General features: G+C 58.6%; 1 protein-coding gene across 1 annotated transcript; it reads right to left on the reverse strand.

The window, feature by feature from the left end:
- Positions 1-179: 179 nt before the first annotated feature.
- GBX1 (gastrulation brain homeobox 1) lies at positions 180-6,606 on the reverse strand. Its single transcript, XM_054191866.1, has 2 exons — positions 5,850-6,606; positions 180-723 (listed from the first exon to the last, which is right to left on the reverse strand). The coding sequence occupies exons 1-2, from the start codon at positions 6,604-6,606 to the stop codon at positions 203-205; spliced, it is 1,278 nt and encodes a 425-aa protein (XP_054047841.1). The 3' UTR covers positions 180-202.
- Positions 6,607-14,871: the final 8,265 nt, after the last annotated feature.

Consider the following 14,871-nt stretch of genomic DNA (forward strand, 5'->3'; position numbering starts at 1 on the left):
GGGGCCCGCGGGGGCCAGGCGGCCGCGTTCCCCGCGGCACGGACAGACGGACACGCTGCCGTATGTACAGAGTTTACACGGAATAAATAAGGGACATGTACAGAGGAGTGCGGGCGGACGCCCGGGCCGCGCCCCCGCCGCGGCGGGGACCCCCCGCTGCCGGCGTCCCGCCCGCCCCAGGGTCCGGGCGCCCCGGGGGCGCTCAGGGCCGGGCGCCCTGCTCGATCTGCTGGTGCTGGCTGCGCACGGCGAAGCGGTTGACGTGCACCGGGATGGGCACCACGATCTTGGGGTTGCGGACGGGCTCGCCCGAGCGGTTGCTGACGTTGCCCGCCTTGATGCGTTTCCACTTGGCGCGGCGGTTCTGGAACCAGATCTTCACCTGCACCTCGCTCAGCTTCAGGGCGTGCGCGATCTGCGAGCGCTCCGTCAGGCTCAGGTACTTCTTGCAGTGGAACTCTTTCTCCAGCTCCAGCAGCTGCTCGCTGGTGAAGGCCGTGCGCCGCCGGCGGCTCTTGCCGGCCCCGGAGCCCGGCGGGGGCTGCTCGGCCGCGGGGCCGCCCTTGCCCTTGCCCTTGTTGCCCAGCGCGGCGGCGGCCGCCCCGTCCAGGAAGGGCTCCTCCTCGCTGTCGCCCGCCGAGCTCTCCTCCTCCCGCTCGCTGCACGGCGTCGCCGCCGACTTCACCTCCAGCTTCTCCTCGTCCGAGCTGTACGCCTTCCCGTCTGCGGGGCACACAGCGTCAGCGCCCGACGGCGGGGCCCCCCGCCGCCCCCCGCCCCGCCCGAGCGTCCCCCGCGCCCGCCGAGCCCCCGCCGCCCCCGCGGCTCCCCCTGCGGCGGCTGGGCCTCGCCACCGCCGCGTCCCCGCAGCCCTGGGGCCGCCCGCGCCGCCCCCGGCGGGAGAAGCAGCTCTCCCGGCCCCGCTGCGGTCCCCGCCGGTGCTGCGGTCCCGGACCCCATCGCTGGGGTCTGCTCCGCACTGCCCGCAGCCTGGACGGCTCGGTGGGGCTGCACCCACAAACCCGGCGCGTGCACAGGCACGCCGGGCTACGAGCCACCACCCCCATCCCACAAGCCAGCATGACCACCTCGTTCCAGCAGAGCACGCTGCCACCCTGCCAGGGCTGCTCCGGACCCCCGCATCCGGAAAGAAAGTCTGTACCTTGCTCCTCAGCTCAGCCCTCCCTCTCTCCCATCCCACTGCATCAGACCATCGATGTTGTTCACCCCGAAAGAAGCCGGCCAAGAGGACCTGAAGGACTGTCCTGGAAACAGCAGCCTGAGCCGGTTCCAGCTCAGCAAACCTCTATGCTGAGTTTTACAGGACACGGGGTGTCCTGCTGCCAGCTCTCCCTCCCTGACCCCACGATGCCCTACAGCAGAGCTGTGCATCCAGGGAACAAGGTGCTTCGGCAGCTGATGCTCAAGGCTTAGCTCCCCCCACCAGTCCATGCAGAGGGGCAGGCTAGAGGCTGCCAAGATCACTCACAGACAGGACCTCATCCCAGGCCACCCAGGAGACAGCACTCGGACCACCGCAGACACCTCTGTTACGTTGTCTGCAAGGATATTGATAGGGTATAGGGGTATGAATCTTCTTCTTGCCAGCTTCTTGTGTTCCAAACTGCTGCCTGAATGATTAAATAGCCATGGAGCAAGGGAGGACATGGATGGGAGGCAGTGGGGAGGAAAGGCCTGGAAGCCAGTCAGTTCCTTGGTAGAAGGACTCAAAGGTCTCACAGGAGAGTGAGCAAGAAGATGCTGCCAGCCATAGCCAGGAGTCATGGAGGGAGAGGACCCACAGCTGTGCACAAGCTTTTCTGACATGCTGAGACTAGAAGAGACCAGCAAACTCTCCAAGTCTGACCCAACAGCAGGGATCACTGCTGGAAGGAGCTAGTCCAGAAGCACTGCCACTCTCAATGTAATCCTACATGCAGAAGCAGCAGCAGCAGCTCTCCAAGCTTCTAAGCAGTGTCCAGGTACTGGCACGTGCACCCTGGGCCACTGGATCTCCGTCCAGCTCACCTCACCTCAGTGGGAAAGGCAGAACAGCCCTCAGATGCCCAAAGGTGCAGGGTTGCAAATACAGAAGCAGCAACTGCAAGAAACTGCTTGAGCCCAGGAGACGTTCCCAGGAGCCTGGCTGCTGTGGAGCTCCCACATCCCTTGCCGGTCCTGCAGCAAGTCTGTGGCTTCCTGAGAGTGGTTCTGTGTACCACCTCTGTCCATCGGAGCACAAAGCCTGACAAGACAAGAGAGCTCTTACGAGGATGTCTGTGTCTTCACCAAGAACACTCACAGGTCCTGCCCTTCCCCAGGGATGGGGGACGCCATCCCAGCAGCCACACCATCAAACAGTGCAGATCTAGCAGTTTGCTCTTGTAGGCCCAGACTGTGCCCCAAGAGACTGGAAGAAGGCCGCACTACCAACTGCAACATGTCATTTGTAAAACAGGTACGATCTCTGGATTCACTCTTCTTAACCAGACCCCAAATTTTAAACGTTCTCTACCAGACTAATGTCTCACATTTGTGTCTTATAGAAGGGCTGTGTTTGCAGTACAAAACTCAGAAGCAGCAAGGGAGTTTAGACTCTATCATCATCTATATGATATGATGATAGAGTCTAAACCAGAGGTTTTCACAAGGAAAATTGGTATATTGGTCTGTTAGTTACCTAATATGTCCCCATCGAGGAAGTACTGGAGCCAGGGGAACCCACCCATTTGGTGGGAGAGATACTGAGACTTTCAGAGGCCTTTGAACAGGAATTGAAGCTGTCACGAAGCAAAGTATTGTGACTTTGAAAAATCAACAAGAAGGCAGTAGATGAAGAACAAGATTGACCCATTGCTTTGCTCTTCACAAAGTCACAGCTGTTCCTTGATCTTATTATGGACATGGTGAGGAGAGCTCGGTGTCACAGGTGACAAAGTTATTCAAGCAGGATCAGAGGGACCTGGGTCAAGAATGGGTGTCATAACAGCCAGAAGAGCTCCGTGTCGTGAGCACACAAGAGCTCTTTGTTACGTTCATAAGGAATAACACAAAGCTTCACCCTGTCCCTGACTGAATGTGCAGTTACTACATCAACCCAAGAGACAGTCTCAGACCACCGCCTGGGTCTCGGTGGAGACTTCTACAGAACAAGCATGCTCTCAGGAGAGGTGTGGAGAGCTGGGGGTGTTGAGTGCATTTGTGCTGGGGGCCATACTCTTTTTTGCAGCTGTAGTAACAAACCAAACACCAAGCTTTGCTGCTTCTTACCACCAGTTTCCCCACATGCCTCTCCGCCCTCATCTGTGACAATGGCTGGAAGCAAGTTTGAAACACATTAGATGCAGAAAGAGGCCCCAAAATAGAGCATTGACTCCTTTGGCTGATCCAGCAAGCAACTGATCTTGTCTCCATAGACACCTGCGTGATGGAGATACGAATGGAGCCCAGGGACAGAAATAGTCACTTTAGGCTATAATTCACTTGATGTCAGCAAAACAGACAAAAGGAGGCACCACTTCTTCGCATGGAGATCTGTGGAACGCCTTGCCCCAGGATGTGCCTGATGCCAGGTGTCTCTCTCCTTTGTAGTGGACCTTTGTAGATAAGGTCACAGAAGAGGAATTGGCCAAAGGCTACTAAATATACAGAAACAACCCCCGGCTCAGGAAGCCCCTGCAGTGCAGGTGGTTGGATGCTAGGGAAGTGTAATTTTAGAAAGTATCGTACAGGTTGTACTCTTCCTCTTCCCTGGACAACTGTTTTTGGATAGGGCCACCGATGGGATGCTAGTGCAAACATCATTGTAGATAGTTTATGATGCCTCCTTTTGACACGAATCATCTTCCTCTTCCTTAATTGCAGAAAAAGCCCACAGCAACCATCCTGGCTTTCACCTAGTTGGTAAAACAAACCCTACTGTCCATCTGCAAGGGTCTTGTTTCTCCTGACTGTACCAGCCATTAGGTAAAGGAGAAGGTGGTGCCATTTGACCTGACAAATCCTCTTGGACCTGGGCAGAGCAGCCCACAGAGTGAGGTCCACATGGGCACATGCTTGTGTGGAAGAACAAGCATCCTTCACGGCTCCAGAGCAAGCACAGTGCTGAGAGACAGTTAATAGGCAGCAGTGAATGAACAACGGTAGCAAGACATATTTCCTTCCATCATCTGAGCCAGTCACAACAGGGCAAGTCTTAGGATATGATTTCTTGGTATCAGAAATGGCTACTGTTCACCTGGGTCCCTCAGGAAGACAGAACATGTTGGGCTTAGCTATGGAGGAGCCAGGGAGGGAGATCAAGCACAATGCAGTTCATTTCCCTGTAGACTGGGAAGATGCGGTCATATGGATAGCTGGTCTTGGCCAGGGCAGTTCTGTCCCCGAGGAGAGTTTCACAACAGAAGTGACATCGCACCGGGCTTTTGACTCAGCACAGAGGCCTGGGAGCACAAGAGGAGCACCAAAGCCCCAGGAACCCACAACAGCAGCAGGGAGGCAAAACGCTCTCGTTCTCCTGCTGAGGAATGAGGTTCGAGGGGTACCCGAGTGAGGGAAACAGTCTTCTGAGGGAAGAACAAGGCAGGGCAAGGAACAGACCCGGGCTTACCCAGGAGAGGCTAAAGAGAGGATGGAGAACAAGCAGACAAGCACTGCAAGAAGCAGCAGAGACTTCTCAGCACGCACCCATGCCAGGAAGCCTGTGAGACAAAGGTGGATCTCAGGGGTGAACAGCGGAGACAGCTCTCGGGACAGGACACATCCGAGAAAGCCAGCAGTTGGTTTGTCTCAGTCTCACTGCAGAAGGGACACCCGGAGCCCTGTGCTGCAGGAGCTGAGGTAGAAGAGAGCACGAGCTGGAGCTGGCTGAGAAATACAGAGCAACAAGTCACCGGTGCTGATGCCGGCACACCCGGGGGACCGGCGGCGGAGGCTCACAAAGGCGAGGGCCCCGCGGCCCCGCCACGGCAGCGGCAGCCGCCCCCGGCCAGCGCCGAGCGGGGTCCCGGGAGCAGAGCCGCCGCCTGCCCGCGCCGTCGGGCAGAGCCGGTGCCGCGGACCGAGAAGAAGGGGAGCGGGGCTCCGGGGGCGCGGGGAGCGGGGCGGCCGCCTGAGCACGGGAGCTGCCCGGCGCTGAGCGGGCTCGGAGCGCCGGTAGCCGCAGCAGGACCATGCCGGGAGAGCGGCGGAGCCCGGCCCGGGGCGAGGGAGTGAGCCCCTAGCCCCGCGGCACCGTGCCGGGGACAAGGCGCAGCCCCGCGCCGCAGCCGCACCGACCGGGACCGGGACGGGCGGGGAGGGCTCCCGGCGACCCGGCACGGCGCTGCCTCCCCCCGCCCGCCCCGGGCCGGGTGCCAGGACCTCGGAGAGCTCCGCCGACCGCGGCCCCGGGGCCCCGCGCCGCTCCGGTCCCGCCGCCGGCCGCTCTCCCGCCCCGCAGCCCGGGCGCGGCGAGAGGAGTTTGTCTCCCACCCGCGAAAGTTGCGGGCGCTGCGGAGCCGTCACGGAACGGAGGGGAACCGGCCCGGTCCTCCCGGCTCGGCCCGACGGGACAGACCGGGAGCGCAGCCGCGGGCAGGTCCCGCCGCCACGACCCACGGCGGCCCCGCCGTCCTGCCCGCCGCCCCCCGGTCCCCAGCGCCGCCGGCTCCTGCCCGGGCGATCTCGGGGGCCCGCGGTGCCGCCCGCCCGCCCGCAGCCGCCGTGGGGGCGGCAGGGGGAGCCCGGACAGAGGACGGACGGACGGCGCTGCCCGCGGCGGGGCCCCTCGGGGCTGCGGGAGCCCTGGGCGAGGCGGGCCGGCGGAGGGCCGCTCTCCGCCGGGCCGGGCTGGCCCGCGCCGCTCTTACCTGCCAGGCCGGGGAAGGGGTCCGGGAAGTGCAGCGGCGGCTCGGGCGGCCCCTTGTCGCGCCCCGCGGGCAGCTCCTCCGCCTCCAGGCCCTCGTTGCCCCGCCGGCAGCCGGCGTCGGGGTTGGCGCGGGGCGGGGGCAGCTCCTGCGGCGGGTAGAAGCCGTCGGGGGGCTCGGAGAAGCTGGGCAGGGCCGTGGTGAGCGCCACCATGGAGGGCACGGCCTGGCCCAGGCTGGCGCAGAAGGTGTTGGTGAGGCGGCCGGCGAAGGAGGCCAGCGGCGCCAGCGGCGGCAGCCCCGACTGCAGGGGTGCGTGGGACAGCGCCTGCGGCAGCACCAGCGGCCGGTACGGCATGAACATGGGGTACCCAGTGTAGAGCAGGTGCCCGGAGCGCGGCGGCGGCGTCCCGATGAGCGAGTCGATGGAGAAGGCGGTCCCCTGGCCGCTGGGTCTCTGCATGGCGAGCGGGCGCCGCCGGCTCAGCCGGCACCAACTTTCCGGCGAACTCGGGCCGTCGCCAACTCGCCGCGCCGCCGCCGCGGCCCCGGCCCCGGCCCCCGGCCCGCGCCCGCCGCCTCCCGAGGGCTCCGGCGCCCGGCGAGATCTGCCGCCCGCCCGCCCGCTCGCTGGCTCGGCGCGGCGGAGTGGAGGCGCGCTCGGAGCCGCCCGCCCGCCCCGCCGCGGGGGGGCCGGGCCGGGCCGCGGAGGGGAGGGGAGGGGAGGCGGGCGGGGGTGTCGCCCTCTGCTCTCATCCATCTTCCGCACATCACGGTCGAGTTCCTCCTTCAGCGCCCGCTCCGGCGGGGCAAGGCTCCCCGCTCCCCCGGCGCGGCCGGCCCCTGGGAAGGCGCCTCCCCCTCCCGCCTCATCAGCTGTTATTAATGGTGATTGATGATTAGCAATTACGGGGCCAGCACAAGGGCGCTTTTGTGGGGACGGGACGGGGCCGCGCCGCTCGGCACATCCTTCCTCGGGCCGCTCCCGGGCCCGGCACAACGGACGGGCCGAGCGGGGCCCGCCCTGCCCTGGTCCTGCCGCCCCCCGGAGCCGGTCCAGCCGACGCTCCTGACAGCCGAGCCCGGCGCGGAGCGGCCCGGGGACGTGGGGGCCGGGTGGGATAGAGCGCCCCGACGGACCGGCCCTTGCCGGGCGACCGGCCGCTCCGGGGCCACCGTGCTGTGCCGGACCGGCCGCCTCCGTCCGGGGCGCGGGGGGGCCGCTGGGGACGGTCCGGCCTGTCCCTTTCCCGACCCCGGAGCCTCGGAGGCGGGCTCGGAGCGGGGTCTCGGAGGGGCGAGGGCGCCGCGGGGCCGGGGGAGGCCGCAGGGCCGCCCAAAGACGCGCTCGGGCAGAGCGGGAACGGGGGGGGCTGGAGCCCGAGCGCGGAACGAGGGTGCCCCGGACCCCTCGCTGCTCCCCCGCGGCCCCGGCGCCGTGCATCGCGGGGAGCTCCTGGTGTCCGGCTTCGTCGGGGCAGGCGCTGGCGCTGCGGGGCGCCGAGGAGCGCCTGCCCGGGCGGCTGCAGCCCGCCCGGACCTGCCCGGCAGGGTGCCCCTAGGCCGGCCGTGGCTCGGTAGCCCGGCCGTGGCTCGGTAGCCCGCCCGCGCTGCAACCGTACGAAGCCCCTGGGCACTGCCCCTCCCGCCCGCACACTCGTGTGTCAGACAGGTGCCCGGGACCGGCTGCTCATGGGCCCTTCTGCACATCACTCCATCTACAGAGCAGGTGAGACCAGTGCGAGCCGTATGCTCCTGAGCTGCGGCAGGAGCTCCACAGCTCTGCCTGGTCCTGCTGTGTGTCCTGGGGAGCGTGGCCTGGCCCCGTGTGGGGAGTCCCACGCTCAGAGTACTTCTCCCCCTCAGCGTGGCTCTTATGTTGTGTTCCTGTCCACAGGGAGATTCTTGCCCGGCCTGTAACGTGCCGAAATTTAAGCAAACTAAAGCCCTGCTTCAGGAGAGCATCAGGATTAGCATGTTAAGCCCTCAGAAGCTGAGAAATGCCAGAGCTGGAGGCGTGTCTAAGCTGATTCTGGCTGCATTTTCAGTGGCACAGCTACATGCCAGCTCTCACCTAGGCGTAGTCCTCTTCTCAGGACCCCTGCGTGTTCCTGCCTCACTCACCCTTTGCCCAGGGATGCCGTACCTCTGTGAGGGAGGTACACCAGGGAGCTTGGCAACCCAGGCTCCCTGGTGGCATTGACATCTACGTGAACACATGCCACCACCCTCTGTCCCCAGCGAGGTCTGAGGCACCGCTTTGCTGCTGCCTTGAATCAAATATTTTGCGTGGGACATGACAGTCCAACCATGGAGCTGGACAATTGACTCCTGTGTAGAGCATGTAAACGAGGCCAAACAGGCCCACCAGGCTGGCGGTGTGGTACGCAGCCTTCCTCCACCAAACAGGCACAATCTGAATCCCCAGGGTCTGCTGTAACATCAGTACCAAGGGCCTGCACAGAGCCTCCTCTTTCTTTCACGTCTTGTATGCTTTTCTCTATGGCATATCCTTGCAGTATCAAGGAAATGTCCCTTCATGGCGAGAGCTACCTTACCCCCAGCCAGGGAAACAGAGGTGTGGAGAAGTTAATCTTAAAATAATCATCCAGACTCAAATATTGAATCATAAAACAGAGGCTCAGCAAGAGGGATCCCTCTCACCACTCTGATGCAGACACCTCCCGCTAACTGATGGCCCTCAGATCACTGAGGAAGAGACGAGCGTGTTTGTAGGGCACAGGCCATTTGGTCCCTCGTCTAAGATGAGGACCCAGATTTCAGGCTGGGAGGGAGGTTGGCAGTGACTAGCATTTGGATGAATCCCACCTGAGGGATCAGCTGTGACATGGTAAGGGACACACTCCAGATCTGCAGGTGGGATCCTGTTCTATCTGTCCTTGGCCCAGATCTCCTGTCTTATCCACCAAATGTCCCTGTGGGAAAGGAATCTTCAGGTTGGAGTCATCTTCATGCACGCAGCTTGGGTTCATTTTACCGTTATCAAAGCATGTTAGACCATGGAGAAAATGAAAGCATAGCTATGTATAATTACTGGATCTCAAGACCTGTACTCAAAAGGGTCCAAATCAAGGCTATGCAAGCAACTTCCTAACTCCTGAGCAATTGCAATTTGATCAGTTGTTCAATGAACCTTTTCTGCGTAAGCTTCAGCCCACATCTCACACCCTCATGTAAGTTAGCAAGGTATTTGAGAGCAATAGGAAGCACCTTCAGCAACCTTGCTGAGGAAACTGAGAAAGGTGGGAAAAGAACTACAGCTCCCACACAGAAGGACGACTGACTGTGCCCAAAGCAGCAGGTCCTTCCTGAAGCCAATAACACAGGCTCCCATACTGTCCCCGGCAAATCAATAGCTTGCACCCTGCAGTCCCTACGCATGTCTCCAAATTAAGGTTCTGCTTTCCTGCTCATACACTTGCATTACCTGCAGCCCCTGTCTCTTGCCAAACGCTGGCTCTCGGTTCAATGCCAGGAGCGGCAAGGGCAGGCTGCTCCAACAGGGAAGGGAAGCTGGGCAGCAAGACTTGCAGCAAGGCAGGCAGGGCAGCAGCTTCACTAACAGGGGTGCAGTCCCACGGGACTCAAGGAAGGCAAGCAGAGCAGGTCTGGTGACAGTACCCAGGGTCACCAACAGTCCAGTGATCACCCAGCAAATCCCACTCTCCAAGTGGTGAGGCAGGTCCAAGGCCAAGCCCGAAAATCAAGTCAGTAGGTCGGGATCATTGTCAGCAGCAGGGAGGTACAAGATCAGGTGTACCTCCAGCTTGGGCCAGGCAGAGACTAAGGGTGAGAGCCTGAGCTTAAAAGCAGCTCCTCAGCCAAAGAGGGGCAGGCTCTTGCTGAGGTTCCCCAAGGACACACAGCTCCATCGTCTGAGTTGGCCCTGACCCTGGAGAGCAAACCCCCGGGAGGGGGGGAACGTACTCAGGCCCTGACAACGTACTCCACTCTGGTTTACTTTGTCTCATGAGACTTTGCTGTAAAGTAAGGTAGAAATTCATTTGCCAAATTGTAAAGCAAAGATCCAGAGAGGAAAAGCTTGAAGGACTGGTGAAAGAAAAAAAGAAAAAAAAAAAAGGATTGCAAGCACAATAAAACAAATATTATGCTATGGCATTCTAGCACATACATTGAACAAGACACAGCTTGAGAGGTCCCACGTCCACCATCCTTCCGGGTGAGCCAGACGGGAAGGGTGAGGGTCCAGGTTGCGCGTAACAACTCTACCACCCCTTAGACCTCCAGCGGCTTTCCCAGTTTCTGTATCCTATATCCGATCTTCCACAGTTTCTCACTGCCTAGTGGAAATGCAGTTTCCATGGCTTCCACTTGAGGCTCAGACCTCCACTGTTCTCTACGCTGCTCCCCGGGCATTTCTCCCTCCCAACACGCCTTCTCCACGGGGACCCACTCTATTCCATTTTATCCTGCTCCATCCCCCACTCGCAAGCAGTTGGTCTGTTCCCATAATGTGCCTGAAGAGACACCGTCCAACACACCAGGTACATGAGAAATATTAATTACACGTGCAATTTGTAAAGTCCCTGGTCTCATTGCACTCTCAGCTGTTGAAAGAGACCTCTCAGGACCTTGCTGGATATGTTTTCAGACATTGAGCTAAAAGAGAGTCTCAGGAGGAGGCCTGCTCTCTCCCTTCTCTTTTGGGGTTTCTGGGTCATAGCCCCATGTTTAGCAGCCTCAGCACTTGGGCCCGAGTCCCCCCAGGCTGGGCCCTGAGTACTGAATCCAAGTCCAGTCTCTGCAAGCAGTGCCCTTAAGCAATTACAGACCGGCCTGTCCCATCTCCTCCATCACGTCACTGCCCGAAATGGCTCACCTTCCTCAGTCCACCTTTGCTTCCCACCCCTCTTGTCTGTTTTCTGCATTAGAACTGCTGAGGCTTCTTCTTCCTCTTCTCTGTTCCTTGCTGCGGAGAAATGGGCATGGAAAAGTCAGTTTGCCTGCATTTCCGGAGTCAGTAGGCAAGACTGGAACGTGTCCTGCTCAACACTTGATGCTTTGGACACAGTGTCTGTTCTGAAGATGGTACATGACCTGTCTGATCAGCACAGAGGATCTGGCATAACGTCAGGATGCTCAGCATAGGCAGAGGCTTCCTGGGAGAAAACTATCAGCCTCTAAAACTGTCCTTGCTTGGTACATGCAAAATGGGATCCTCAGAGGCCGGTAATTTAAGAAAAGTTGATCCCGTGCTATTGGGCAGAAGAAGAAACATCCAGACCAGCTCTCCTTCCTGCACTGCAACCTGCTCCTGTAAGCGGGGGAGTCTGGAGCGTATTCCTGGTACACAGGCTGTTGGCCAAGTAGAGGCCAATTAATTTTTGCTGTAGCTGTAATGGGAAGAGTTCAGTCTGAGAGAGGCACACAGCATGGCAAACCACAACTGCAACAGTTAAAGTTTAATAACTGACTGGCAAATGAAAGCAGGTCTTTCTAATGGAAACTGCTATGCAACCTTAACTTTATGCCTCTACCTGCTCCACTTACGATCTCTACACAGAATCTAGCACAACAGGACTAAATCTAGTCATGGCCTCTGGGCATTCCTGCAATATAGCTACTAAACATATTAAAAGCCAGGGTAATGTTGCAAAATTATTTACTCAAAGTTTGGAAAGTCTAGAGAATGGGCTGGCTGTGATGGTGTGATAACAGAAGCTAGGCTGATGTCAGGCACAAGCTCTGCTCTTGGCCTACACCCATTGAGTGGTCCAAAATCAACCACCCCTGGCTTGAGCCATCAGGCTTTGTAGGCACGCTCAGCCTGGCGGTCCTGCCCCAGCAGGCACCCTGGGTGCAAGGAGCTCCCAGGTGGTTCAGCCTCCTGCAGCAAAACTTGTCTGCAGTGGCTGAGGAGGCACCCTCTCATGCCCACGGAACGTATTTTAGAACTAGCCCTGGCAGAGCTGTAGCTGGAGCAGTAAGAATCCGGGATATCCTCATTAATAGTAGAAAAAGCATTCCCAGGCGCACAGTTTTGCTGCTGACAAGATCTCAGAGCAGAAAAAGGCTACTTCCAAGGACCTGTCCTGAGCCAGGGTTTCAGAAATAGGGAACGACTATAACTTACAGAGAGAGGAAAACTTGGAGTGGTCCATCTTAGGACTTAAGGGCGGAGCTAGCATTCTAGAGCAATACCACATACCCGTCTTTTTGATAAGCCTTGCACAAGGCCAGCAGTAAGAGTGGCCCATCCTGTGTACCAGCCTCTGTGGTTCAGCAGAGGGCCTAGAAACAGCCCCCAAGCTGGGTCTTCCTGATCCAAAAACCGCTTGTTTTCCCACACTGACAAGCAAAGGGTTTCTTCCCAGCCACAAGGCCTCCTGGCAGGACCCATGGTGGCTGCCAGTTGCCCACTGGGCACAGCTCCTGCACAGTGTTAGCAAAGGAATACCTTCTGAGAGCTGGTGGCTGCAGGCTGTTGGGTTTGCTGAGGGCACACAGGCCATCTAAGACACGAACCAAAACCAACAGGGTCCCAGGTGGCAGCAGCCGAGGCAGGCACCCCTGCACCATCTCCCCTTACCCTTCATCCCCAGGTCCCACAGCCCAGGCACAAACCGCAGGCGATGCAGGTGTGAAGCACCCTTACCAGCCAGCAGGTCTATTGAGCCAGAAGCACACCCTACCCCAGACCTTGTCCCAGAGTGGGGCACAGCTGTACCCGGGGGAGCTCAGCCTTTCCTCAGCTGGCAACATGGGACCCAGCTTGTAAGACAATGTGCTTACCTGGCACGTTGTCAGCCCCTGGCTGCATGCAAGCGGTGAGGGGACAGGAGTATCACTGCATAATGTGCCCTTTGGTGGTTACCAAGGAGCCTTCGCAAGGGAGGGATGGCAGAGGACAGGTGCCCCCAGGCACTAGGGTTGGGCACGTTGCCTTCAGCCAACATCGGTATATCTGGCCCACAAGCAGGTCTCTCCCGGCAGCCAGGCCTGATACCGCCTGCACTTCTAGCGTAGAAGCAGCTCGCCACACACACTGCTCTGTCCCAGCAGTTGTGCGAGCATGGCACTCTGCATGCTTTCATTCAGGTGACATCCATCATTCGCAGGTCACTGTATGGACATGTGTTTCACAGCTATCTGACAGAAGCAGAGAGCCTATAGGAAAAGGTGATGTTCTCAGAGTGCAGGATGCAGGATTCAGAGCAAAATGGGTTAAACACCACCATTCCCAATGCAGGCTGGTACATGAATAAGGCTGATATGCCTGTCTTCAGCTGGTAGGGCACTGGCTTATCACAAGGTGCAGTGGCCCTCATTTCTACAGCACCATCACCTAGTGTGGAGTCAGTGTATAAGAACAGTCCTGCTAGTCCTGCGTCCTGCATTATGAAGGAGAGGGCTCTCTTCACTCAGTCACAGCATCCCCGAATGACTGGTGGAGGCTGGAAGAGACCTCTGGAGGTGTTCTTGTCCAACCTCCTGCTCAAGCAGGGCCATCTACGGCCAGTTGCCCAGGACCATGTCCAGACAGCTTGTGCATATCTCCAAGGAGGAAGCTTCAACAAACTCTCTGGGCAACACGTGACAGTGCTCAGTCTCCCTCATAGTGAAAAACCTGTTTCCCGATGTTCAGATGGAGCCTCCTGTTTTTCAGTTTGTGACCATTACCTCTGGTCCCATCGCTGGGCACCACTGAAAACAGCCTGGCTCCGTCCTCTTGGTGCCCTCCCTTCAGGTATTTATATACACTGGTGAGATCCCCCTGAGCCTTCTCCTCTCCAGGCTGAACAGTCCCAGCTCTCTCAGCTTTTCCTCACAGGACAGATGCTCAGGCCATTGTTCCATGTTTAGGTATTGTTGTTTTGTCACCACACCCACTACGCTGTGGTCACTGTACCTCCAGAAGAGAGGACCAGTGTAGCTGCTCCTGTACAGACCGGGCTCTGGTCGGTGCATGCCACGACAGATGTGCGTGTTCTGTGCAGCGTGTGGCTGCTCACGGGCAGCACATGGCATGTTTGCTCCTGCACATCTCAGCTTGCACCATCTCTGGTAGGTCAGGCCCTACTAAGGCTTTTGCAGCTGGGTTCTGCTGGTTCTAGGGCAGAACTTGGTATTTGTCTACTGTGCTGGAGCCCCAACCAGCACAGTGTCTTCTGCAGATTAAATAAGCCTAATGCCTGTTCCTTCATGCAAGAGTTTAACAACTCTAGAACAGAGCCAGACGCAGGATGGACCTCCAGGTAACACCCTCTGTGTATCACTGCTGTTTGATTACTGGTAAATGGCTCTGAATAAGATCTTCTGACTAGTTATGCTCTCATCTAATAGTAGCTCACTCTATATTGTCTTTTCTTCATTTCATTCTGAGAATCTTATGTGAAAGAGCATGAAATTAAGACCTTTAAGACATGTTAACATCTGTTCCTTCTGCCCCTTTCCCCTTTGGCCTGATACAGAAGGAAGCAGGATTGGTCTGACCAACTTTGCACATGTCCAGGCACTTACAAATTGTTTCGTTATTTGCTGTAGTATTTTCCAGGAGTCAAGTAAGGCTGGCCAGGCATAGGACCAAATTTAAGAAGTCACAGGCTACTATCAAGCATGTGCTTGCGTTTGGCCCAAGCCCATGTGTCCCAGAATCCCGAGGGAGAGGCTTGGAGTGAGGATGCAGGAGGGAGGGATGTGAGCGGCGTTGCTGACATCTGGTGATGAGCCGGAGGAATGGAGCGGGGCTGAGACACTCCGAGAGACCCTGTGTACAACGCGGTGGGTTCACCCGCGTTTCGCCCACGAGCACGTACTGCAGGAGCATCAGCGTCTGCTGCAGAGCCTCTGGGTGGAAACAGGAGTGCGGGAAGCATTTGGAGTCCTGCTCCTAACAGTGAAGTACAGGAACACTCAGCACAGGGAGAGCTGCTGCGGGGCCAAACCAGCCACGGGAGTAAACGCAGCAGAGCTCTGCAAGGGGGTGCTCCAAGAAGGGCTGCGTTGCTGTGTGGGATTGCAGTTTAGGGCAGACACTGAGGCT

This window comes from Rissa tridactyla, chromosome 2, assembly GCF_028500815.1.
Source record: "Rissa tridactyla isolate bRisTri1 chromosome 2, bRisTri1.patW.cur.20221130, whole genome shotgun sequence".
In the NCBI taxonomy this organism is placed as follows: domain Eukaryota; kingdom Metazoa; phylum Chordata; class Aves; order Charadriiformes; family Laridae; genus Rissa; species Rissa tridactyla.